This window comes from Dendrobates tinctorius, unplaced genomic scaffold, assembly GCF_039654945.1.
Source record: "Dendrobates tinctorius isolate UK_male_01 unplaced genomic scaffold, ASM3965494v1 ptg000254l, whole genome shotgun sequence".
Taxonomy (NCBI): Eukaryota; Metazoa; Chordata; class Amphibia; order Anura; family Dendrobatidae; genus Dendrobates; species Dendrobates tinctorius.
In genome coordinates, this window is record NW_027361921.1 from 11,489,945 (window position 1) to 11,517,844 (window position 27,900).

At 46.0% G+C, this 27,900-nt stretch overlaps 1 protein-coding gene across 1 annotated transcript in view; it reads right to left on the bottom strand.

Moving 5' to 3' along the window:
• Positions 1–27,900, bottom strand: part of HSPD1 (heat shock protein family D (Hsp60) member 1) — a 163,676-nt gene that overhangs the window by 80,191 nt on the left and 55,585 nt on the right. Inside the window, exons 8-9 of the mRNA XM_073558160.1 lie at positions 16,223–16,322; positions 9,484–9,729 (exon numbers count right to left, since the gene is read on the bottom strand). Of these exons, the coding sequence (XP_073414261.1) occupies positions 9,484–9,729; positions 16,223–16,322 (346 nt within the window). The remainder of the gene's footprint in view (positions 1–9,483; positions 9,730–16,222; positions 16,323–27,900) is intronic.

Genomic DNA, 27,900 nt, shown 5'->3' on the forward strand with positions numbered 1-27,900 from the left:
GGCCTCTTTTTGCTCTGTTCTCAGAATATGCCAGAGTGCTGATATAGTGGGTGAAGTCTAGTGACTTCAGGGGTTTTTTTTTTGCGATCAGAAGTGTTGGACATTTTTGCAGGGTTTTTTGGCATGATTGCAGACAATATCTTTCCTTTCCTTTCTAGTTAGTGTGGGCCCCATCGTTTGCTCAGCCTATTTTCCTACCTGTGTTCGTGTTTTCATCTTGCCTCACCGTCAATACCTGTGTGGGGGCTATTCCTTTGGGGTCTGCTCTGGGGCAGTTTTAGATTTCCCCTTTTCTTGCTTCAGGCTTATTTAGTCCTCCGGCTGTGACGAGGCATCTAGAATCATCGTAGGTTCGCTCCACGGCTGATGTTAGTTGTGTGGTTAGGATCAGGGGTCTGCAATCCGCGTAGTTACCAACCTCTCTGGTTTTCTGTGACTTAGCTTGGTTTTGGTTTCCTCCTCGGTGACCCATTCATAACAGGTTCCCTAGGGAGTCTAATTTCCAAAATTGGGTCACTTGTGGGGGGTTTCCACTGTTTAGGCACATCAGGGGCTCGTCAATTGCGACATGGCGTCCAATTGCAATTCCAGTCACTTTTTGGCTGAAAAAGTCGAACGTCGCTCCTTCCCTTCCGAGCCCCGCCGTGCACCCAAACAGTGCCCCCCCCCCATATGGGATATCAGCGTACTCGGGACAAATTGGACAACTTTTGGGCTCCAATTTTTCCTGTTACTCTTGGGAAAATAAAAAAAAAAATGTTGCTAAAAGATCATTTTTGTGACTGAAAAATTTAAATGTTCATTTTTTCCTTCCACGTTGCTTCTGCGCCTGTGAAACACCTGAAGTTTTGAGTAGCTTGAGGGGTGCAGTTTTTAAAATGGTGTCACTTTTGTATTTTCTGCCATATAGACCCTTCAAAGTGACTTCAAACGTAAGGTGATCCCTAAGGCTAGTTTCACACTTGCTTTTTTTTGCAGCGCCTTTTTCCCCGCAAAAAAACGCATTGAAAAAACGCATACAAAAGCATACAACTGCTGCGTTTTTTTCAAGCATTTTTATGAGCATGCATGAAAAAAACGCAGCGTTTTTATGCGTTTGTATGCGTTTTTACCGCGTTTGCGTTTTTTTCCAACATTAGGTGGCCCCTCACACTAACCCAAACCATGACTTTACTAACCCTAACCCTGACCCTTAACCAAACCATACTTAACCCTAACCCAAACCCTAAACCCTGACCCTAACCCTTAACCAAACCATACCCTGATCCTAACCCTAACCCTGACCCTTAACCAAACCATACCCTGACCCTAACCCTAACCCTGACCCTGACCCTAACTCTAACCCAAACCCCTAAATTCCATTGTCTAAACTAATGGTAAAAAAAAAACGCATGTGCAAAAAAACGCATACATAAGCATGCCAATGCGCACATATGCTCACCATAGACTTATAATGGGTGTCTTGCTGTAAAAAAACGCATAGCGCGCTCATGCGTTTTTTTTGAGGCAAGTCGGACGCTCAAAAAATGCAACAGGTTGCATTTTGTGCGCCCGAGCGCATACCGCAAAAAAAACGCATGCGCGGTAAAACGCGTACAAACGCATGTGTATGCGCACATAAGCGCATCCCATGCAAAGTATAGGGAAAAAAAACGCATGCGCTATTTAGCGCTAAAATACCGCGGGAAAAAAAAAAACGCAAATGTGAAACCAGCCTAAAAAAAAATGGTTTTGTAAATTTTGTTGTAAAAATGAGAAATCACTGGTCAACTTTTAACTCTTATAACTCGCTAACCAAAAAATTTGTGCTTCCAAAACACCAAGGTTACTTACCGGTAGCCGGTTTTTCCGGAGCCCATGATGGCACACATGAGAGAGGGGATCCGCCCAGTCTGGACAGGAACCCTACTGAAGATAAAAGGGCGGTACCTCTCCCTCGCTTCAGTTGGTTTACAGAGCATGAGAGGCCCCCCGAGTTAGTACACATGGTAAAACTATCACCACATTATATCTAACTAAAAAAACACCCAAACTAAAGTGCACACCAAAGGAGTGAAAAGGGGGGGAATATACAGGTGCCGTCATGGGCTCCGGAAAAACCGGCTACCGGTAAGTAACCTTGGTGTTTTCCCGTCTCCCATGACGGCACACATGAGAGACTTTTGTAGAATAAGACACCTTAGGGAGGGACCACCGCTTGCAGCACCCTTCTACCAAAGGTTAGGTCAGTAGAGGAAGACAGATCAAGTCGGTAGTGTTTAAAAAAGGTGGAAGGTGAGGACCAAGTAGCGGCTTTACAAATTTGCTCAATCGATACCTCAGCCTTCTCTGTCCAGGAGGTAGCCACAGCTCTGGTGGAGTGAGCCTTGATGCCTTCTGGAACCGGAGCGCCACTTGCGGAGTAGGATAACATAATGGCCTCCCTGATCCATCTGGCAATGGTACTTTTAGCTACCCCGTGCCCCTTTCTACTACCCTGAAAGGCTACAAAAAGGGACTGATCTTTCCTCCACTGACTAGTTATTGACATATATTGTATTATGGCTCTTCTTACATCTAATGTATGGAACTTTTGCTCCCCCGGGTTTCTGGGATTGTTACAGAACGACGGCAAAGAGATCTCCTGAGTCCTATGAAACTTTTGGACTACCTTGGGGAGATAGGCCGGGTCTGGTCTTAGAACCACTCGGTCATCCAAGATCTGTGTATAAGGAGGACATATAGACAGAGCTTGTAAGTCGCTGACGTTAAGGCTACCAGTAAGACCGTTTTAAGTGTAAGTAGCTTTGGTGACAGCTCTAGTAGTGGTTCGAAGGGATCTTTGGTTAAAGCCTCCAAAACTAGGTTCAGGTCCCAAGGTGGTATCTTTGGGATAATGACCGGCCTTGACCTGCCACAGGACTTAATGAACCGGGACACCCACCTATTGGCTGCTAAATTGCAGTCATATAGGGCCCCCAAAGCTGAGACTTGAACTTTGAGTGTGTTAGTGGCTAACCCCAGTTGCAGCCCCGACTGTAAGAACTCTAGGATAGGTCCCACTGGCGCTACATCCCCTAAAGGTTCCCCCAGGAAGTCTAGGAACTTTTTCCACGTTCTACCGTAGATTTGGGATGTTATTGGTTTCCTACTTTTCAACAGGGTGGAGACTAACCCTGGAGAGAATCCCTGGCGACTCAGTAGCGCCCCCTCAAATTCCAGGCTGCTAGATGGAAGCCCTTCACCTGAGAGTGGACCACTGGTCCCTGGGAAAGCAGGTCTGGAATCTCTGGTAGTATCCATGGATCTGTCACTGACATGAGCCTCAGAAGGGAGAACCAAGGCCTTCTCGGCCAAAAAGTAGCTATAAGAATTATTCTTGCCCGATCCTCCCTGATTTTCCTGACTACTACTGGGATCATTGTTATCGGGGGAAATGCATAGGCCAGGATGAACTTCCAGGGTATTTGTAGGGCATCTACTGCGAAGGGGTTTTCCCTTGGATTTAGCGAGCAGAACTTCCTGACCTTCCGGTTGTGTGCGGTAGCGAACAGGTCTATTTCTGGTCTGCCCCAGGCCTGAACTATTTGTTGGAAGGCTCGGGGGGTTTAGGTACCATTCCCCTTGTCTTAGATGCCTGTGACTCAGGAAGTCTGCTTGTATATTTTCTGCCCCCTTTATGTGCAATGCTGTGATGGATAAAAGATGTTGTTCTGCTAGCTGGAAGAGTAGATCTGATATTTGCATGAGGCCCCGAGATCTCGTTCCCCCCTGATGATTGATGTAGGCTACTACTGCCTGATTGTCCGTCATGACCAGGGTGTGGCGGCCCTGAAGTAAGGGAAGGAAATGTTTCACGGCTTTTTCCACTGCCCATAGTTCTTTTACATTTGAATTCTGATCGCTTTCTAGTGAGGACCAGGTCCCCTGTATTGTATGGGATCTCAGGTGTGCTCCCCACCCTGTGGCACCCGCGTCTGTCGTAATGATGTCCTCGACTGGTTTTTGCCACGGGACACCAGCTGTTAGATTCTTTTCTACAGTCCACCAGAGCAGGGAATCTCTTACAGCCACTGAGAGACATAGTTTGCCTTCTAAATGCCCTTTTAATTGTTTCTGCGCTGACAGGACTTCCCACTGTAGTTGCCTTAAGTGGTACTGCGCCCATGTTACTGCGGGTATACATGATGTCAGTGAGCCTAAAAGGGACATTGCGTCCCTCAGTGTCATATTTGGCCTTTGTATTGCTGTGCGAGCTAGGCCTCTTATCTTGGTCACTTTCCTCTCTGGTAGGAGGCAGCGTTGTTGCTCGGAGTCCAATATCAACCCTAGGAAGGATTGCTCTTTTACTGGGGTTATCCTTGACTTGGGGATGTTTACTATCCATCCTAGTCCTACTAGAGTTGCTATTACTTCCTTCACTTGAAGTGTGCAGTGGGATTCCGACCTCCCTATTACCAGAAAGTCGTCTAAGTATGGGACGATCACTATGTCCCTGGATCGCAGAAAAGACATTACTTCGGCCATCACTTTGGTGAATACCCTGGGGGCTGTAGACAGGCCAAACGGAAGGGCTGCGTATTAGTAGTGTCTCACCTGCCCCTGGATATAGAGCGCTACTCTCAAATATCTCTGATACTCCCGATGGATTGGGATGTGATAGTAGGCATCTTTTAAGTCTATCACTGCCATGAGGCAATGCTGGAACAGGATCTTTGTGGCCGTGTTGATTGACTCCATTTTGAAGGAGCAATTGTCTATCCACTGAGTCTCCTCAGGTTGACAATGGTTCTCCAAGAGCAGTCTGGTTTTTGTATTAAGAAGAGGGGGGGAGTAGAACCCCCTTCCTTCTTCTTGCGCTGGGACTTCCTGTAGGACTTGTTTTTTCACTAGTCCCAAGACTTCCGTCTCCAGGGCCAGCTGTTGCTCTTGGGCTTTCCTTCTGGGTGTTATTATGAAGGTATGCCTGGGCGGACGGATGAATTTTATTTAAGCCGTCCTTGATTATATTTAGGACCCATGTACTGGGGGAGATATTTGCCCAGGCGGAAAGGAAGAGAGAAAGCCTTCCCCCTACCTCCGGCCCAATGTCATTGGGGAGATTTTTTGGAGGAAGTGGAGGGCCCTTTAAACATATAGCCCGATCCTCTTTTTTCTTTAAAGTCCCAGCTTTTTCTATCTCCCAGGGGACGACCCCTGTTAAATCTCCTCCTCCGAAAGGGCTGCTTCTTAGGTTCTCCCGGAAATCGGGGAAAGCTTTTCTTCCTATCCCCCGCATGCTCCAAAATCTCTTCTAGTTTTTTCCCGAAGAGGAATTGGCCATCGCATGGAATGGAACATAACTTGTGCTTAGAGGGTAAATCTCCGGGACACCCTTTAAGCCACAGGGCTCGTCTTGCCGCATTTGACAGGCTTGCTGCTCTAGCTGTCAATCTTGCGGAGTCTGCAGAGGAATCGGCCAGGAAAGCCGCTGCTCCGTGCACCAATGTTAGACTAGCTAGAATTTGGTCTCTAGGAACTCTATCCTTGATCTGGTCCTCTATTTGTTGCAGCCAGACCATGAGGGCACGAGCGGTACAGGTACCGACTATTGCTGGCTTCAATCCCCCTGCTGAAGCTTCCCAGATGTGCTTCAGAAACCCATCTGCTTTCTTATCAAGCGGGTCTTTCAACACGCCAGAATCTTCTAATGGTAGGGATACCTTTTTTGAGGATCTGGCTACAGCCCCATCAATTTTTGGGACTTTTTCCCAGGTTTCTGAGTCCTTCTGGTCAAAGGGGTACCTCCTCTTTGATGTGGAAGGTAAGCCCCCTGACCGCTCTGTCTTTTTCCATTCCCTGTCAATTAGCGCTTTTATTTTATCATTTACAGGGAAGGCACGCTTTCGCTTTTCCTCCAGTCCTCCAAACATTACATCCTCTAATGATTTGGGAGTTTTTTCTTCTTTAAAGCCCATTGTAGCTCTAATGGCCTTGACCAGTTTTTCTACGTCCTCCGTTGGGAAACATGGACGGCCGCCTATATCGCTGTCCGAGGAGGATTCTGAGGACTGCGTAGAGGAAGAGGAGGTGGAGGGGGACAAAGATCTATCCCGCCCCTTCTGCTTTGGCGAGGCCTCTGAATCGGAGCTCCTTCTACGGTTTCTTTTCTTTTTAAGGGCTGCCTTTAGGGAACCTTTCACCTCCTGATGTATTAACTCCTTCAGACTAGTCACCAAATCAGGGGTCTCCTCCTGTATAGTCCTGTTAATACAGTCAGCGCAGAGATCTTTCTGCCACTGATCTGCCAGCGGGTTTTTACATAGGGCGCATTCTCTATTTTTGGTTTTGCTGCTGGCCTTCCTCGCCCCCTAGTGATCAAACAGAAAAAATGGAACCCCATTACCATAAGGGTGACATTCACGTAGATCACTCACAACCGCTGTCAATCAGGGGTACCGATCTCGGAGGCTCCTCAGATGCACTCGTGACGTTTCTCCTGGACGTCCCAGAGTCATGCCGATTGCGCTTATGACTGCCGCTCCCACCACTTGAGCGACTGCTCTTGGTATGTTGGTGGCTCGGCCTGGCATCTGGCGAGAGGTCTTGCTGCTGACGCTGCTGCTGTCGCTGCTCGTCTTGCCCCACTTCCATTCTGAAGCCTTGGGCATGAGTGCGTCTTCTGTGGTCATCCCCCTTATGTAAGGGGGATCCACTGCACTCTCCGCCTCCTCCGGTTACCCCCACAGCCCCTCCCCCCCGCCATACCTCCGGGATCTCTCTCCACCAATCGGCGTTCTTCACCATGGGCGCCGCCATCTTGGATTGTCGGCGCCGCCTCCGACGTCACGCGGGCACGCCCCTTCCCCAGCGTGCACTGCGCGTGACGTCAGAGGAGCGCGAACCGGAAGCGGCCGCTCCCTCAACGCTCCTGAACTGCTCCAGAGTAGGGAATCACCGGCAGAGGGGGAGAGGGCGGCGCGGCAGCCACGGCAGAGCCCCAGGACCCCCGCCGTGCTGTTCCTGCGCCCGCTCGGACGCTGAGCCCCGGAGGACCCGCGAACGGCGCTTCCTCCATCCTGACGCCCAGCGCTCAGGAGCCCAGCCTGATCTTCTACGCCGGCACGGGAGAGGGGCAGGTAAGTGTGACCTGCTGTCTTCAGCACGGGTCCCTGTCAGGACAGGAAACCCAACTGAAGCGAGGGAGAGGTACCGCCCTTTTATCTTCAGTAGGGTTCCTGTTCTGACTGGGCGGATCCCCTCTCTCATGTGTGCCGTCATGGGAGACGGGAAAATTGTGCTTATGTAAAGTAGACATGTGGGAAATTTTATTAACTATTTTGTGTGACAACTGATTTAAGAGCACAAATATTAAAAGTTGAAAATTTCATTTTAGTTTCATAAATAAATGCAAGTCATATCGAAGAAATTTTACCACTATTATGAAGTACAATGTGTCACAAAAAAATTCTCAGAATCAGTGGGAGCTGTTGAAGCGTTCCTGATTTATTACCACAAAAAGCAACACTGGTCTGAATTGTAAAATTTGGCTTGGTCGTGAAGGTCAAAATTGGCTCAGTCCACTAAGGGCTTAAAAAGGGAACCTGTCAGGTCCTCCATGCCCTCTAACCTAGCAGCATTCACATATGTATTACTAAATTTCATTACTAACCAGCCCTTATAATCATATTCACTTAGATCTACTGGCTCACTTTCAAATCTGCCCTCACCTCTGCTAAACAGGCCTACTTCACAACCCTCGTATCTTCCCTATCCTACAACCCCAGTTATTCAAAACTTTTAACTCCCTCCTCCACCCACCACTGCCCCCTCCAACCTCCCTCACCTCTGCTAAGGACTTTGGTCAATCTTATTTTTGAAGTGTGTAGCAAACAATGCAAGTCACTGAATGGGAGCTTGTCTCCTCTCCAAATCACACCTCACTACTTGTGCACTAGACCCCATCCAATCCCACCTCCTCCACAAACTAACCACCACACTTATCCCATCACTAACCCATCTCTTCAACCCATCACTAACTTCTGGTACCTTCTCTTCTGCTTTCAAACATGCCACAAACGCGCCTATCCTTAAAAAGAGCCAACCATTGACCCAACCGCTACATCCAGCAATAGCGCTGCTCCCATTCACTTCCAAACTCCTGGAGCAGCACGTCCATGCTGAACTTTCCTCCCACCTCTCATCTAACTTGCTCTTTGACAGTCTACAATCTGGCTTCTGTCTCAGTCATTCCACTGAGACTGCCCTGACCAAAATTATTACCTACTTACAGCCAAAGCTAAAGGACAATACTCTATGCTCCTCCTTCTAGACCTGTCCTCTGCTTTCAACACAGTTGACCGCTGCCACCTACTACAGATCCTCTTCCTTTCAAAGACATTGCCCTATCTTGGATCTCATCTTACCTTTCCAACCGCACATTCAGCATTTCCCACTCCCACACTGCCTCCTCATCCCACCCTCTCTCTGTTGGGAGTCCCCCAAGGCTTTTTTCTAGGACCTCTATTCTTAATCTATACACTTGGCCTGGGACAACTCAAAGTCCCAAGGATTCCAGTACCACCTTTATGTGGATGACACTCAGATCTACCTCTCTGGCCCAGATGTCACCTCTCTGCTGTCCAGAATCCAGAGTGTCTTATCAGTCATATCCTCCTTCTCCTCTCGCTTCCTCAATGTGGACAAATCTGAACTCATCATCTTTCCCCCCCATCTCACAGATCTTCCTTACCTGATCTATCACAAAGGACATCACGTTATCCCCCGTACCAGAAGTCTGCTGCCTCGGAGTAACCCTCGACTCTGCCCTGTCCTTCAAACTCTTTCCAACTCCTGTTGCCTCCAGCTCAAAAATATTTCCAGAATCAGTCCTTTCCACAACCCTCAATCTACTAAATTGCTTGTGCATGCCATCATCATCTCCAACCTTGACTACTGCAACATCCTCCTCTGTGGCCTCCCTGCTAACATTCTCGCACCTCTCCAGGTGCGACCTCCATTCAGAGAGGTGTCAGCCACGGACAGGGGTAAGGGAAGGCAGAGATCCCCCCCCGACCCCCTGAGTCCTTACACCGAAGCTCCACAGGCTCTCTTCACTCTAGAAGCAACCTCTCATAGAACTATCCCCTCCCCTGAAGGAATAGGAAAAACACTGGAGGGTGGAGGTGCCTTTTAACCTCTGTGATTCTGTCCCGCTATAGGTCACGGAAGGACTACCTCTGTGGTGCTGTCCGGAGGGACGGACTGGAAAATTGTATTTGACTTTGTTAAAAATAAAAAAAACAGTGCTGACCTCAAATAGTGAATTAATTTGAGTAATCAACCAGCCCGAGACCATGCGGTCTCTATTTTCCCCATCTACAATTCAGAAGAGAGGAAGTAAAAAAAAGTTTTAGCATTCTACAACTCCGCAATTTTCAATAGTGTAAAGATTATCTAATAGCAACTGGGTCAAATAAAGAATGAGGAGAAATCAAAAGATAAAAGACACTGGTCTATAATTACCTTTAGCACGGCTACACCATCAGAAAGCTTAGCCAGTCTCTCATTTAACTTTTCCTTTTCATATTCACTATTTGTAGATTCTAATTGTTCTTGAATTTCTTGAATTCGTTTCTCAATTTGAGCCTTTTCGCCTCTTCCTTTTAGAAGCATAGAATCATCTTTAGTAACAATAACTTCACCCACTTTTCCAAAGTCATGTGGCTGAATGTCTTCAATATTCAAGTTTAAACCCTCTTCCCCAAACACCTAGTAAAGAAAATGCAAACATTTTCACAATTAAGTAGATGACCACATACTTACTAAATAATTAATTAGTGTATACACACACACACACACACCCCAGTTAAGAAGGCATGTGCCAGAAGTGAGAGGTAGTAACAATTCCATCAAATGGTGGGGAGGACTAAGCTAAGTAACACTACAGGGTGGCATGGTGGCTCAGTTGTTAGCACTGCACCCTTGCAGCGTTTGGGGTCCTGGGTTCAAATCCCACCAAGGACAACTTCTGCAAGGAGTTTGTATGTTCTCCCCGTGTTTGCGTGGGTTTCCTCCGGGTTCTCCGGAGGAATACTGATAGGGGAGGGGATACTCCCATACTGATAGGGAATTTAGTTTGTGAGCCCCATCAGGGACAGCGATGATAATGTCTGTAAAACGCTGTGGAATTAATGGCCCTATATAAATGAGTAAAATAATAAACATTCCAGCATGCAGCCAGGCCAATATTGTTCATGGAAGAAAAAAAACAAACAAAAAAACCCCTTTAAAGACAGACTAGTACATAGCAAAATGCAACCAAATTCACTTTTTGGTGTTACCACCATTTGTCTTCAAAACTGCATCACATCACTAACTTTTCTATGTACACTTGAACAGTTTTTGGAAAAACTCGACAGGGAGGTGTTTACAAAACATATTAGAGAATTAACCACAGATCTGTGGATGCAGGCTTGTCCAAATCGCTCTCCCTCTTCATCTAATCCCACAATGACTGAATGTTCTGCTCAGTTGGGACCATGTTATAACCCCAAGGACTAATTCTTCTTAATACTGAAGACCATTACATCATTTTGCAGGGAAAAACTAAGAACTATGTTAAGACTGCAAGTGATGTACAAAATTCGGACACGTCAGAGAAATGGAAGAGAAGCTGTGCTTGCGCCATCCACAATAAGCGACTGCTGTCGCCTTGCCATAGTTGATGGGCTCTCATGAAGTGGCCAATTTGTGTGGAAAGTACCTTCATTTTTGAAGGTATATTATATATACCGTAGCAGTAACGCAGATCAAATATATTTTGTTTATTGTCTAGTCATGGCAGCTTGCATCTGTTCACACTTGCCTTCTTCTGTTTGGAGAGCTAGTCAGTCTTGTTTTGATGCTATGGGAGGTTACGATCTACTAGTCTTGACTGAGCACTCCTCCCAATAAATAAAACACAGACCATCACTTCCAAACAGAACTCTGCTTTGAACAGGAGCATACCAAGGATAGCCATCTCCATACACAAAAAAAAAAACAAAATACAGAGGGCAACTTTGTTTGTAAGGTCAGTGTCCCACTTGCAACTGCAATGCAAGAAACGCACGCGAGTCTCTCGCCTCAATAACCGGCACTGCCGCTGGCACTCGGGACCAGAGTGTGCGGCTGCATGTATTTCTATGCAGCTGAACGCTCTGGTCCGAATGCCTGCGGCAGTGTCGGGTACTGAGAAGCAAGTGTAATGACCAGGCCGAACGTTCCCTGCTATCCACCCCCACATGGTGTCCACAGCCGAAGGAATTATGACACACACCGGTCTCGGGGTTAACAGTTGCTTTTACTTCAGCAGGAACAGGAATTATAGCTTGGAACAAATAAGGAACAGTCTCTCATGGGTAGTCCACAGCAATTACAGTTCACACTTAGATGCTGAGATGTGATTGGGGTCTGGAGCTTTAAGAGCACTGGACAATGTTTCGGTATTTTACAGAAGGAGGTAGACGCAGCAATTAGAGGTTACAGACCTGTACTTGGGGTTATCTCCACAGTGTCACGGCACGTGCATAAGTACTTATAGGTGAATGTAGAAACTGTGGTGAATCCAGTCATAAAGACTTTAGACGTGGTGAATCCTGTCAGGAATAGAATGATGTCTGTACAGGTTAGAGGGAACTTAGGCTTTTACGCGTGCAGGAGATCTTGAGGTAAAAACCTCCTCCATGTGTGTCCTGCTCTCCCTGAAGGCATCCCTCAGACTAAAGAACATTCTAGACTTGCCTGGAAAAACAGCTCCTCCTATTGACCATGTGACTAGGAGCTGGCCAATAGGAGACCGAATTCACTTCTCAGATCCTTACAAAACAATAATTTAGTCTTTGTACATTTTCACCATTAGATGGCGACAGAACACAGCAAATGAGAAATGCATCGCTTCTAAAATGAAGGTGACTAGAAATGGAGAATTACAGCTCACAAATAATGTAGAGGGGCAGTTAGAGAGTGAGCAGTAGTGTACAGAAGCTACTCACAATTCAGCATTACTTAAAGGGACAGACTCACTACACAAGTTTCTCATATTGCATTTGCAAGTGTGATACTAGCCTTAGTCTTTTGTTATTTATATGCACAGGCCCTTTGACTGAGCCCTCCACCCATCAGCCCGTGAAGGTTTTAATTACAGCAGGATTGGTTTTACAGAGAAAAAAAAAAAAAAAAAGGGTTACAGAGTGCAACTTTAACGCTGTAAAACCTATCCTGCTGTTATTAAAACTGCCCAGGCTGATGGGTAGCGGACTCAGTCATTTGTTACTTATATGCATAGGCCCACTGACTAACAAATAAACTTGCCCTCTGTATTTTTTCTTTAGTTATGGAGATGGTTACTCTTCGTATGCACGAGTTCAGACCAGTGCTCAGGTCAGTCTTTTGGAAGTGTCAGTGAATCTTTTGTAATTTATATGCATAGGATTTATGACTGAGCAGCTTGTGGTGGTTTTAATTACAGCAGGATCCTACCTATCCATATAAATGTAAGTTTCAGCATAGGAGAGGATTCACATTGGGATAGGTTCCGAACATAAGATCGCCTTGTCGTTGGCTGCAGGGCATACATGAATTGGCTAAATTAAGTGCCAAGAATCTTAATTTTTTCCTATTTTTCAGAGCAGCAATGCAAATTTCATTTATTTCATGTTTAAATGCTTTAGTGTTACAAAAAAAATAAAAATTGCATTACGTATTTTTTCTGAGTTGTGCAGTCCTCTCATCAGTTTAAGACTGATTTTGATTAGTGCTGGATCCTACCTATTCTTTAACCCCTTTTTTGACATCTGACTTAAATTCATCCCTGCGCTCCGAGCCTTATTAACCAGGGACAGATTATTACATAATCGCGATTACCTGCACACATGGGCGTGCATGGGCGATCGCCGCTGGGTGTCGGCTGATTCTGACAGCCGACACCAGGGTGAAAGTGCCAGGAGCGATCCCGTACCGCTCCCAGCACTTTAACCCCCTAAATGTTGCAATCAAACAAGAATCTCATTCCAAACATATGCCAAACGACTCTTATCTTGCAGCTGATCCCCAACAGATACAGGACTCTCAAAAAAAATTTAGGTCCTCAAGTTTCCACATAGACATGCCAATAGATTCCTTCATTCACAAAAATTAGATGTAAGAACAAGAAGAAAATTCATTTTCTCGCTAAAAACCTTCAATTAGACGACACGGAAGTCCAAATACTACAAGAGGTAACCAGACATTTCCACTTCACTACCAATTCTTTAACTTTTCACAAACAAGAGATAATGGAAAAATAGCCAAAATCAACAAAAATTTAACCCAAACGATATTCCAGACTTTGTTAAAAAATGGGAATTCGAGCTTAACAAAAAACTTCCACTCAGAGGAAATACACACAATGTTTAAAAATACTCATTGGCTAGCTTCTTCTTTGAAATTTCAAGAACTCAACTATAAAATCATTTCAAGATGGTACAGAACTCCGGACATCCCAAATAGAATGAACAGTTCTATTTCTCCCCTTTGTTGGAGATGCAACGGAGAATTAGGTACTTCACCACACATTTGGCTAGAATGAATAAAAATCAAACAGTTCTTGTTAAATATTAAAGCGTTCATAAAAAAGGTCCTTAACAGACATACCAATAACACCCAGCTTCATTCTTCTCAATTTGGACCCCTCCAATATATACCTAAACAGAAAATCTCCGATACCTCATTTGACCAATGCGGCTAAAATTACCATTGCACGGCATTGAAAAGATGTTGAAGCGCCTACATGTAAAGAATGGTTAAAAGAAAAATGAAACAAGCATATACAAAAAGCTTAGACTATCCAACTCCAAAAACTCACCATTGACTCCTGGACCCTGTGGTTACATGCATCAGAGAAACCTCCAGGAGAAAGTCTATACTGCTTAAAGGGAACCTGTCACCCCCCCCCCCCCCCCCAGGCGTTTTTAAGTAAAAGAGCCACCTTGTGCAGCACTAATGCTATATTCTGTCAAGGTGGCTCTGTTACTTAGCTTCCGTTCCACCGCAGAAATCGTTGATAAAGTTGTTAAAAAATAACTGAAATTTGACAGGGGGGCGGGTCTTTCCCCCTCTGACAGACGCCTCGCATCCATCACTCATTTTGTATTTGGCGCCGCCTTCTCAGTTTCCCACCGCCGAAATATACACTCACTGGCCACTTTATTAGGTACACCTGTCCAACTGTGTGTTAAGACTTAATTTCTAATCAGCCAATCACATGGCGGCAACTCAGTGCATTTAGGCATGTAGACATGGTCAAGACAATCTCCTGCAGTTCAAACCGAGCATCAGTATGGGGAAGAAAGGTGATTTGAGTGCCTTTGAACGTGGCATGATTGTTGGTGCCAGAAGGGCTGGTCTGAGTATTTCAGAAACTGCTGATCTACTGGGATTTTCACGCACAACCATCTCTAGGGTTTACAGAGAATGGTCCGAAAAAGAAAAAAAATCCAGTGAGCGGCAGTTCTGTGGCCGGAAATGCCTTATTGATGCCAGAGGTCAGAGGAGAATGGGCATACTGGTTCGAGCTGATAGAAAGGCAACAGTGACTCAAATTGCCACCCGTTACAACCAAGGTAGGCAGAAGAGCATCTCTGAACGCACAGTGCGTCGAACTTTGAGGCAGATGGGCTACAGCAGCAGAAGACCACACTGGGTACCACTCCTCTCAGCTAAGAACAGGCATCTGATGGCTACTTTCAGCAGGATAATGCGCCATGTCATAAAGCTCGAATCATCTCAGATTGGTTTCTTGAACATGACAATGAGTTCACTGTACTCAAATGGCCTCCTCAGTCACCAGATCTCAATCCAATAGAGCATCTTTGGGATGTGGTGGAACGGGAGATTCGCATCAGGGATGTGCAGCCGACAAATCTGCGCCAACTGTGTGATGCCATCATGTCAATATGGTCCAAAATCTCTGAGGAATGCTTCCAGCACCTTGTTGAATCTCTGCCACGAAGAATTGAGGCAGTTCTGAAGGCAAAAGGGGGTCCAACCCGTTACTAGCATGGTGTACCTAATAAAGCGGCCAGTGAGTGTATATATTTTTTTAAATTGGTCAGATGTACCTGAAGTTTGACCGGGGGGCAGGTCTCCCCCCCCCCCCCCCCCCCCGGACACAGACGCCTCATATCCGTCAGTCATGTTCTGCTTTTGAATTCGGGGCTGCCTCCCCAGCGTTCATTTCTTTTTCTCGCGCCTGTCGTTCTGTGGTGCGGGGCCAGATCGACACCGTTAGCCGGTGGGGGGGGGGGGGGGGGGGGGGGTGTCGGATCCATGTCTCGAGCCATGGCCGATGCTATTTCAGCATCGGCCATGGCTGGTTTGTAATATTTCATCAAATTTCATTGATGAAATATTACCATCGCTCTGATTGGCTGTTAAAAGTGAAACGGCCAATCAGTGACCGTAGCCACGTGGGAGCGAAGCCACCCCCCCCCCCCCCCCCCGTGGTGATGTGCAAAGTCCCCTGTATCTGTGGGTCGGGTGACCTTTCATTGACCCCGGTCGCTCGATCTGCAGGGGGGCTTTAAAGTCACACAGCATATGAGTCATGGGTTGGATTGGCACAGACTTGAGAATGACATGCTAAGCGTTAAAGGGTCGACATTGACTTTTAGGATTGCTACTTCCAATAGGTGGCACTAGAGTTCTAGTCCTCTTCCTCTCTGAAGAGACAATTTGCATATTTCCGAGAGAGCATTGCGGCTTTAAGTCTCCTCATCTCGGCATGCTTAGCATGTCATTTTTCGCAAGGAGAAACAATACTTCTTGGATATGAGATCTATTGAAGCGTTCCAGAGTTATAACCTCAAAGTGACAGTGGTCAGAATTGCAAAAATTGGCCCGGTCATTAAATTTCAATCCATCCTCGGGAGTAAAGGGGTTAAATGGAGACAGAAGGCTTTGTACAAGCCTACATTTACAGAAGATCTGCAGTTAATTCTCCACAAGTATTTGAAACAACCTCCCTGCAGAGTTCCTTCAGAAAGCGTGTACAAGTTTACCTGGAAGAATTTGCACCGCTTTGAAGGCAAAGGGCAGTCACACCAACCAGTGATTTGATTCATATTTTTCTTTGGTTCATTCACTTTGCTTTTTAATTAAGACTAATAAATTAAAATATTTCTATTTTTGAAAACTACTATATAAAAACACACAGGACATTTACTCAAGTTTAAAGTCGACTTACAACTCCACCAGTGGCATATGCCATATCTTTTAACTGATTTTTCCTGTTATCTCCGAAACCTGGGGCTTTCACGGCAACCACTTGAAGACCAACCTTTAATCTAAAAGGCAAAAATGTATCATTAGAAACAGTCACACAATGCAAACAAGAAAGGGCGTCAAACTTCAGTTCTACGGGAGTTTCGAAAAAAAAACATTGACCATTCTGCCAAGTAGTTTTGCTAGCCCTTCAGTATGTGGCCAGGGCAACTAGATAGTCTCATATCAGTATTCCATGTTGACTTGACAATTTGTATGATCATATTCCGATAACAGAGCAATAAAAAGTTCTGGCTAATAGTTTTATCGGTTGCTTTTTTCGTCTGCAGGGTGAACTACAATTTATATTGTTACCATTAAGTGGCATATACAATTTTTTTTATTTTTTGGGGAAGGCAAAGAAAACAAAAAAACAAAAAACAAACAAAAAAAAAACAAACCAACACAATTATGGCATTCTAATATTTTTCACTGCATTCATTCAGCAGGATAAATAACTCAATATATTAATATTTTAGACTATTAACGTACTAAACACACACTTTATTGGTAGGTACTGTAGAATACTTTTCTCCTAGAGTTTAATTGGGTAATAGGTACCTTGGCTAAAAGTAGATTTTTTGGTAGTCGACGTAAAATGTCTTAGTCTTCATTGGGGAACACAGAAAACATGGAATAGGAAAATCATCTGATTAGATCTTGAGGGAAAAAAAAAAAAACGCACACCCAACCAAACTAAGTATGGGTGCTGTGCCTCCCAATGAAGACTACAAGAAATAGATTTTACAGTGAGCATCAAAAACCTACTTTTCTCTTGTTTCATTGGAGGACACAGAAAACATGTCCTAAAGCGGTTCCAAGGATGGGAATTAGAGATGTGCGAATCCGAACAGTAAAGTTCAGCGTCCGTACCGAACACCCACTGTTCGGGCACGGACATCGAACACGGACTTCACTAGGAAGTCCGGTATTACTATTCAGGTTCAGCTGCCCGAACACTGGGTGTTTGCTGCGCTGTAAAGTGCATGACAGTACAGCAACCACCACTTTTGATCATCCTTGCCAGTCAGAGAGCCGCAGTTCCAACGCTGTCAAAAGATGGCGTGAGCGCTCAGCTGTGATGGAAGATATAGAGTTTACCTCCGGTCACTAGTGTCAGCTGATAAGACTACTGATCCCATCATTCGACACCTGCTGCCGCTAATAGTGAGAGCAGGAGCGGCGGATGCGGATGGGAGTATTCATTAGCCACTCCTGCACTGTAAAAAAAAAAAAAAAAAAAAAGGCATGGGCTCCCCTGTATTTTTGCTACCCACCCAGGCCACACTCGCAGCAAAGATATGAACCCCACTTGCCACCGCTACAGGGCAAGTGAGAATAGCCAGGCAAAGCACCAGAACTGGCGCATGTAATGGATGTGCCTTTTCTGTGCAGCTGCGAGCTGCTAGTTTTAGGCTGGGCCCCCAGCTGTTTGCTTTAGCAAGGTTGGTTGTCAAAAATAGGGGGGACCCCACGCCGTTTAGTTACCTTTATTTAATTAACCCCTTTCCTTCATTGGACGTAATATGTTCCGCCCACGTGCCCTGGGCCCTAATTACCATGGACGGAATATTACGTCATAGCGATAAGCGGCGCCCACGTGGTGAGCGCCGCTTATCGCGGCCGGGTGTCAGCTAATTATCATAGCTGACACCCGGCACAATGTGTCAGGGGCGGTCACGGACTGCCCCCGACACGTTAACCCCTTGTACACCACGATCAAACACGATCGCGGTGTACAGGGGGTTAAAGGGAAGCATCGGCAGGGAGGGGGCTCCCTCCGTGCTTCCCTGAGCCCCCCACGGCAGCGCAATGGGAAGTGCTGCTGCAGGGGGCGCCTTTCCTGCAGGTCCCCGCATCCAATATGGCGGCGGGGACCTCCGGGGGCCTGCAGGAAGCTGGCTTCCTCACTGCCCGCAGAGCGCAGGCATGAGGAAGCCTGCAGCAGTGCCTGTGACAGATCGCTGATCTGTCACAGCGATCTGTGATGTGACAGATCAGCGATCTGTCACATGACAGTTATGTCCTCCCTGGGACATTGTAATAAAGTTTAAAAAAAAAAAAAAAAAAAAAAAAAAGTAAAAATAAAATCGCTAAATTAAAAAAAAAAAAAAAAAAAAAATATTCCCCAATAAATTCATTTTTTGGAAAAAAAAAAACCACCAATAAAAGTACACATTTGGTATCGCTGCGTCCGTAATGACCCACCCTATAAAACTGTCCCATTAGTTAACCCCTTAAAAAAATAAAACACGAAGCAAAAAATAACGATTTATTATCATACCGCTGAACAAAAACTGCAATAACGCGCAAATATAAATATCCATGGTATCGCTGAAAACGTCATCTTGTCCCGCAAAAAACGAGCCGCCATACAGCATCATCAGTGAAAAAATAAAAAAGTTATAGCTCGCAGAATAAAGCGATGCAAAAATAATTATTTATATAAAATTGTTTTCATTGCATAAAAGCGCCAAAACATAAAAAACGACATAAATGACGTATCGCTGTAACCGTACTGACCCGAAGAAGAAACCACCATGGTTATTTACCGGTAGCCGGTTTTTCCGGAACCCATGACAGCACCACCTGAGAGAGGGATCCGCCCCGCCAGGACAGGAACCTACTGAGACATAAGGGACGGCACCTCTCCGCCGCTTCAGTTGGGTTACAGAGCACTGAGAGGACTTCCCGGTTAGTTACATGTTTAATCCAACACCACAACACTCAAAAAACACCCTACTAATTGTGCACACCCATATGGTGAAAAGGGGGGAGTATATACAGGTGCTGTCATGGGTTCCGGAAAAACCGGCTACCGGTAAGTAACCATGGTGGTTTTCCCTTCACCCATGACAGCACCACCTGAGAGATTTTTGGAGATTTGAAACACCTTAGGGAGGGACCACCGCTTGCAGCCCCCTTCTACCAAAGGTTAAGTCAGCAGAGGAGGATAGATTCAACCTATAATGCTTAAAGAAGGTTGAAGGTGAGGCCCAGGTAGCGGCCTTACAAATCTGTTTGATTGATACCTGTTTTTTCGGCCCAGGAGGTCGCCACGGCTCTGGTGGAATGAGCCTTGATGCCGTCAGGAATCGGGATACCACTAGCTGTGTAGGCTACACTAATGGCCTCCCTAATCCATCTAGCAATAGTCCCTTTTGAAACCCCATAGCCTTTCCTGGCACCCTGAAAAGCTACGAATAGGGACTGGGACCTCCTCCACTGGCTATTTATAGATATGTATTCTACGAGAGCTCTCTTAACATCCAGCTTATGGAACTTTTCCTCCCCCAGATTTTTTGGGTTCTCACAGAAAGATAGAAGGACAATTTCCTGGCCCCGATGGAATTCTGATGCTACTTTGGGCAGATAAGCGGGGTCTGTTCTTAACACTACCCTATCCTGAAAGACTTGCATATAAGGTGGATTTACTGAGAGCCTGTAAATCGCTTATCCTGCGGGCTGACGTGAGGGCCACTAACAGGATTGTTTTTAGGGTCAGAAACTTTAGGGGTAGCTGATGTAATGGCTCATACGGATCTTTAAGGGCCTCTAGCACTAGGTTTAAATCCCAGGGGGCTATCCGGGGTATTGGGATAGGCCTAGCTCTATGGCAGGATTTAATAAATCTGGCTACCCATCTATTTGATGCCAATTTGCAGTTGTAGAGCGCCCCTAGTGCAGACACCTGAACTTTAAGCATGTTCCCTGCTAACCCCATCTGCAACCCCGATTGTAAGAACTCCAGGATGGCATTAATCGGGGGATCTTTCCCTAACGGCCTACCTAAGAAATGCAGGAACTTATTCCATGTTCTGCCGTAGATGTTAATCGTCACTGGTTTACTACTCTTTAGCAGGGTGGCCACCAACCCGGGGGAGAACCCTCTATCCGTTAAAAGCGACCTTTCAAATTCCACGCCGTCAGATGGAATCCTTTGACCTGAGCGTGGAATATTGGACCTTGAGCTAGTAGGTCCGGGATTTCTGGTAGAACCCATGGATCGGAGAGGGACATCCTTCGTAGCAGAGCAAACCATGGCCTTTTTGGCCAAAATGGAGCTATTAGAATCACCCTGGCCTGATCGTTTCAGATTTTTCTGACAACTGTTGGGATCAGAGCCACTGGGGGGGAACGCATAAGCTAGCCTGAAGTTCCACTGGATGTGCAATGAGTCCACTGCCCATGGATTTTCTCTCGGGTTTAGAGAGCAGAACCTTTCTGTTTGCCTGTTGTGTTTGTTGGCAAAGAGGTCTATCACCGGTTTCCCCCAAAGCGGAGTTATTTTTTGAAAAACGGACCGGTTTAGCGCCCATTCCCCCTGCTTCAGGGTATTGCGACTCAAGAAGTCTGCCTCTGTTTTCTGCCCCTTTTATATGTAAGGCTGTCAAGGAGTGTAGGTGGTGTTCTGCTCTGCTCAGAATGTCTGTCGCCGCTTCCATTAAGGAGTGTGATCTTGTCCCTCCTTGGTGGTTGATGTATGCCACTACTACCTTGTTGTCTGACATGATGCGTACATTTCGACCCTGGAGTAGCAGAATGAAGTGACTTGGGGCCTTGCTCACTGCCCACAGTTCTCTCAGGTTGGAGGATGCTTCCCTTTCTTGACGCGTCCAGGAACCCTGACCTATGATGCCCCTTAGGTGTGCCCCCCACCCCGAGGAGCTTGCATTTGTTAAGATTATATCTGACGTTTGTCTGTCCCACGGTATTCCCAAGGTCAGATTTTTCTTGTCCAGCCACCAATTGAGAGAGTCTCTGGTTTTTAAGGAAAGCTCCAGCTTTCCTTCTAAACGCCCTCTTAGCGATCTTTGTGTTGTTAGTATCTCCCACTGGGAGTTGCCGGGTGTGAAACTGAGCCCACCTGACCGCCGGAATGCAGGATGTTAGGGTACCTAGCAGGGACATTGCTCTTCTTAAAGTCAAGTTTGTAACAATATACCTATTGAATTATGACTCCCTGTAGTTGATTTCCTCATATTATTTTTCTCCTGGTGAGGGATACTGTAGATATGTCCTTTTTCCCTATCTATTATAAATGTGAATGAAAAGATGGTTATGGAATCCATGCAAAGTATCCATTAATAGGGTATTCAGCAAATTGAAAAAGTCTGAATAATTTCTTATATTAATCTGGATGCAGCCGCCTCTATTATGATTGATCAACAAATATATTGATACAATTGAGAGATAGCAGCAGAGAGCGCGATCAGATGGAGGATATGCAGCGTCGGGTTACCATGGATACTATTTGTCATGTGAACGGCGTTATGATGACGCTGCACCTCCGAGACCGGAAGTGATGTAAATGGCCGTAAGCCGAGCCCAGGAAGTGGGGCATGCAGATAGAGATGGGCCTTTGCATATGGTGGGACCGGAAATGAGGTACCCGGCGTCCGGAAATGGGGTACCCGGCGTCCGGAAATGGATAGGATACAATGTGGTGCTCAGTTATATAAAAGGAGGGCGATATTTGCGCGCCATGTGTCTATTTGAACTCCACAAACTCCCCTGATGAGTCCTGATTAGATGAAACGCGTTGGGAGAACGGCGTTGGATTAAGGCGGTCCAGATGAATGCAGACATGAAGCTCTTTTAAAGACTGGAGGCCTTTTCCACAAGAGGGCATATACAGGCATCAGTGTATAGGACTAATACACATGAGATGAGTATAAGGACATATTAATAATGCATCATGAGAGTAGTTAATATGCAGTATTTTGGTGGAATATAGGCACTACACTATACTGGACTCCATAGATGCGATATATTGTTCCTTTTGACCCTAAAAAATATGTCAATGTATTAGATATCTGATATTGGGGAAATAGATATCTTATTTATATGATTCGCACTCTAATGACAATTGTCCTTAAATATTGGAAATGAGTATAGGACTGATGTTTTAGGTACCTAAGACAACCTCTAAAAAGTGTTGTGTTGTTTATATTGAGATGCTCTCTGGCTAGTGTTTGGTATTATTAATACCTGGCCTATATAGACAACAAAGAGGATTGCAATCCGCTCATATCTGGACAATAGGAGGCGTCTTAATACAATTTTATTTTATGGGCACGGTTGCACAGACACTATCACTATTTATTTGGCACCTTAATTTGACACACAGTTTTTTATATTAATATAACATTAAAAGCTAAGTTTTAATATAAGTATACATATATCTCCATACCAATTTGCTATACACAATATTGATCGGTATTGGTAAAATAGACCCCCGCTTATACTACCTTGTTGTCTGACATGATGCGTACATTTCGACCCTGGAGTAGCAGAATGAAGTGACTTGGGGCCTTGCTCACTGCCCACAGTTCTCTCAGGTTGGAGGATGCTTCCCTTTCTTGACGCGTCCAGGAACCCTGACCTATGATGCCCCTTAGGTGTGCCCCCCACCCCGAGGAGCTTGCATCTGTTAAGATTATATCTGACATCTGTCTGTCCCACGGTATTCCCAAGGTCAGATTTTTCTTGTCCAGCCACCAATTGAGAGAATCTCTGGTTTTTAAGGAAAGCTCCAGCTTTCCTTCTAAACGCCCTCTTAGCGATCTTTGTGTTGTTAGTATCTCCCACTGGGAGTTGCCGGGTGTGAAACTGAGCCCACCTGACCGCCGGAATGCAGGATGTTAGGGTACCTAGCAGGGACATTGCTCTTCTTAAAGTCATACGTGGTTGGTTCTGGCCCGTGAAGGCCAGATTCTGCACCTTTTCTATTTTGGACTCTGGGAGCAGACACTTGCTTTTCTGAGTCTAGTACGAATCCTAGGAAGGTCTGTTCTTTTAGGGGTTGCAATTTTGATTTTTTGAAATTGACTATCCACCCTAATTCCTGCAAGGTGTTGATCACCCGGGTCAACTGCGCTGTACAGTGGTCCTCTGAGCTGCCTACTATGAGAAAATCGTCCAGGTATGGTATTATGACTGTCGTGAATCCGGAGAAAGGCAGTCACTTCCGCTATGACTTTGGTGAAAACTCTCTGGGCTATAGATATGCCAAACGGAAGAGCCCTGAACTGAAAGTGCCTTAGTGTGCCTTGAATATAAAGTGCTACCCTCAAGTATTTCTGGTAATCTGGGTGGATAGGGATGTGATAATACGCATCCTTTAAATAGACTACGGCCATGAAGCAATCTTGGTGTAGCAGCTTCACCGCCGTAGTTACTGATTCCATCTTGAAGGTCGAGTTCCTTATCCATAGATTGAGCCGTTTGAGATTTATGATTGTCCTGAAAGTTTGATCGGGTTTTTTTTTTTATCAGAAAAAGGGGTGAATAAAACCCCTTCCCTTCCTGTAGGCGTGGTACCTCGGAGAGTACCCGCTTGTCTATCAGGCTCAGGATCTCTGTTTCTAAGGCCACCTGCTCTTCGGTCACCTTCCTGATGGGTGTAATGACGACCACGGATTTTGGCTGACGAATGAAGGGAATTTTCAGGCCTTCTGTTAGGATGGTTAGGATCCAGGCGTTGGAGGAGATCTTCTCCCAGGTTTGGAAAAAGAGTGCCAATCTCCCCCCCCACTGGAATACTGGCGTCACTGTGGCGACTTTTTTGAGGTGGAGGTGCCTCCACCAAACATAAATCCCGATTCTTTTTTCCTCCCATCTTCTCCTGTCAGCGGGAGGGCGCCCCCTATTGAATCTCCCCCTCCGAAAGAGCTGTCTCCTCTGATCCATAGGGAATCTGGGGAAGCCTTGTTTCTTATCGCCTGCTTTCTCCAGTATATCGTCCAAGTTCTTGCCGAACAAGAATCGACCGTCGCAGGGGAGTGAGCATAATTTGGCCTTGGACTGAAGGTCACCCGGACAGCCCTTAAGCCATAACGCGCGTCTAGCAGCATTTGATAGTGACGCTGCCCTGGCTGTCATCCGCATAGAGTCCGCCGAGGTATCGGCCAAAAAAGCTGCTGCCCCGTGCAAGAGATACATCTCCGATAAGATTTTCTCTTGGGACCCTTGAAGCCAGCTTTTCTTCTAACTGCTGCAGCCAGATCATACAAGTACCCGCTATTGCCGGTTTTAGTCCTCCTGCTGTCGCTTCCCATGCGTGCCTCAAATATGAGTCCGCCTTCTTGTCTAGTGGGTCTCTAAGAACCCCTGCGTCTTACAGGGGCAGGGCCGACCTTTTGGAGGATCTAGACACTGCTGCATCTATTTTGGGGATTTTGTCCCATATCTCTGCATCCTTATGCTCGAAGGGATATCGTCTCTTAGAAGTGGATGGAAGGGCCCCCGATTTTTCGGGCTTTTTCCACTCTTTCTCAATAAGTGCCTGGATCTTCTCGTTTACCGGAAAGGTTCGATTTTTCCTCTCCTGAAGCCCCCCAAACATAACATCCTCTAGGGTTTTAGCCGCCTTTTCTTCCTGTAGGCCCATTGTAGCTCTAATGGCCTTTAGGAGGGCGTCTGTGTCTTCTACAGGGAAACATGATTTACCCCCCATGTCGCTGTCTGAGGAGTCTGAGGAGGATGATTTTTCCGCCTGAGATGACATTGACGCGGAATCCGAGGGGGAACTAGGGGGATCCTTCCTGGTTTTTTTCCCTTTTTTCAATAGGGTCTTAAATGAGCCTTCCATTTCTGACCTTAGGGCAGATATCAGATTGGCTGCGAAACTAGGCGCTTCCTCCGCCATAGTCCGCTGAATGCACGCAGCACAGAGATCTTTTTGCCAATCTCTTGCTAGGGGAGATTTACATATAGCACAATCCCAATTGTTCTTCTTGCTTCCCGCTTTCCTAGGCCTTTCCTACAGGGTGAAGCATACAAAAGAAGCCCTATTAACATAATGCTAACATTTACGAAGCTCACTCACCACCCGAAATCAAGGGTACCGGACTCGGAGGCTGCGTCGGGGCACGTGACCTGCGTTCTTTGGATCTTGATGAGTCGCCCGACCTGCGGCTGGGGCGGCTGCTGCTGGAATGGCTTCCATGCTTTCTGCCAGAGGGCTGAGAGGGAGGCAGGGACGCTGAAGGTTCCTGCTCTGACTCCATGTTGCACCGCCGTCGGCTGCCGCCTTCTCTCTTTAAATACTGTGCCTCCGCTCAGGTGAGCGTCTCTCCCCTCCCCCCTGCGACCGCCGGCTGACCGCTTCAGAAAGCCGGCGTCTCATCCGGCGCCATTAAACCGTCGCCCTTTTCTGACGTCAGCCAGCGCACCCAGCATGCAGTGCGCCGCTGACGTCAGCGGCCAGAAGAAGCCAGCGTCTCTCCCCTGCTATGGGGATCGAGATGCGGCGTGCGCGAGGGGAGGGCAGCGCGGTGGGGGCTTCCTGCAGACCCCGGGGATCCCACCGACGCCCGCACGAACCCGGAACCCCGGAGGCCCCGGGGACTGCGCATCCAGCACCCAACGGCCGGCGCTGCAGGTGAGACAACTGTTCTTCCTGCGCCGGGACGGGGCTGGGTCCATTTTCTTCGCCCATGACAGGCACCGCCGACAGTGGGGTTCCTTCCAGGACAGGAACCCAACTGAAGTGGGGGAGAGGTGCCGCCCCTTATGTCTCAGTAGGTTCCTGTCCTGGCGGGGAGGATCCCTCTCTCAGGTGGTGCTGTCATGGGTGAAGGGAAAAACCGCTTTATCAATTTAATCGCACGAGGAACGGCGTAAACGCACCACCCAAAAGAAATTCATGAAACGCTGGTTTTTGTTCGTTCTGCGTCCCAAAAAACGAAATAAAAAGCGATCAAAAAATGTCACATGCCCGAACACGGTACTAATAAAAACGTCAACTCGTCCCGCAAAAAATAAGACCTCACATGACTCTGTGGGTCAAAATATGGAAAAATTATAGCTCTCAATATGTGATGATGCAAAAACTATTTTTACAATAAAAAGCGTCTTTTAGCGTGTGACAGCTGCCAAATATAAAAACCGCCATAAATAGTAAATCAAACCCCCCGTTATCACCCCCTTAGTTAGGGAAAAATAATAAAATTAAAAAAATGTATTTATTTCCATTTTCCCATTAGGGTTAGGGCTAGAATTGGGGGTTTCCACTATTTGCGCACATCAGGTGCTCTCCAAACGCAACATGGCGTCTGATCTCAATTCCAGCCAATTCTGCGTTGAAAAAGTCAAATGGTGCTCCTTCCCTTCCAAGCTCTGCCATGCACCCAAACAGTGTTTTACTCCCTCATATGGGGTATCAGCCTACTCGGGACAATTTGCAAAACAACTTTTGGGGTCCTATTTCTCCTGTTGCCCTTAGGAAAGTAAAAAATTGGGGGCAAAAATATTTTTGTGGGAAAAAAAAAAAAAAATATGATTTTTTTATTTTCACGCCTGGGCGTTAAACTTCTGTGAAGCACTTGGGGGTTCAAAGTTCTCACCACACATCTAGATAAGTTCCTTGGGGGGGGGGTCTAGTTTCCAAAATGGTGTCATTTGTGGGGGGATTCCACTGTTTTGTTACATCAGGAGCTTCCAAACGCGACATGGTGTCCGATCTCAATTCCAGCCAAAAAAGTCAAATGGCGCTGCTTCCCTTCCGAGCTCTGCCATGCGCCCAAATAGTCATTTACACCCACACATGGGGCATCAGCGTACTCAGGACAAATTGCACAATAACTTTAAGGTCCTGCTACCCTTGGGAAAATAAAAATTGGGGGTGAAAAGATCATTTTTGTGGAAAAAATATGATTTTTTAACCCCTTCATGACCCAGCCTATTTTGACCTTAACGACCTGGCCATTTTTTGCAATTCTGACCAATGTCCCTTTATGAGGTAATAACTCTGGAACGCTTCAACGCATCCTAGCGATTCAGAGACTGTTTTTTCGTGACATATTGGGCTTCATGTTAGTGGTAAATTTAGGTCGATAATTCTTGCGTTTATTTGTGAAAAAAAATGGAAATTTGGTGAAAATTTAGCAATTTTCAAATTTTGAATTTTTGTTCTGTTAAACCAGAGAGTTATGTGACACAAAATAGTTAATAAATAACATTTCCCACATGTCTACTTTACATCAGCACAATTTTGGAAACAACTTTTTTTCGTTAGGAAGTTATCAGGGTTAAAAGTTGACCAGCAATTTCTCATTTTTACAACAAAATTTACAAAACCATTTTTTTTTTTTTTTTTTTTTTTTTTTAGGGACCACCTCACATTTGAAGTCACTTTGAGGGGTCTATATGGCAGAAAATACCCAAAAGTGACAACATTCTAAAAACTGCACCCCTCAAGCTACTCAAAACTACATTCAAGAAGATTATTAACCCTTCAGGTGCTTCACAGGAACTAAAGCAACATGGAATTAAAAAATGGACATTTTAATTTTTCCACCCAAAATTTTCTTTTCGCATCAGTTTTTTCATTTTCACATGGGTAACAGGATAAAATGTATCCTAAAATTTGTTGGGCAATTTCTCCTTAGTACATCGATACCTCATATGTGGTCATAAACCACTGTTTGGGCACACGGCAGGGCCTGGAAGGGAAGGAGCGCCATGTGACTTTTTGATTAGAAAATTAGCTCCAATCGTTAGCGGACACCATGTCGCATTTGGAGAGCCCCTGTGTGCCTAAACATTGGAGCTCCCCCACAAGTGACCCCATTTTGGAAACTAGACCCCCGAAGGAAC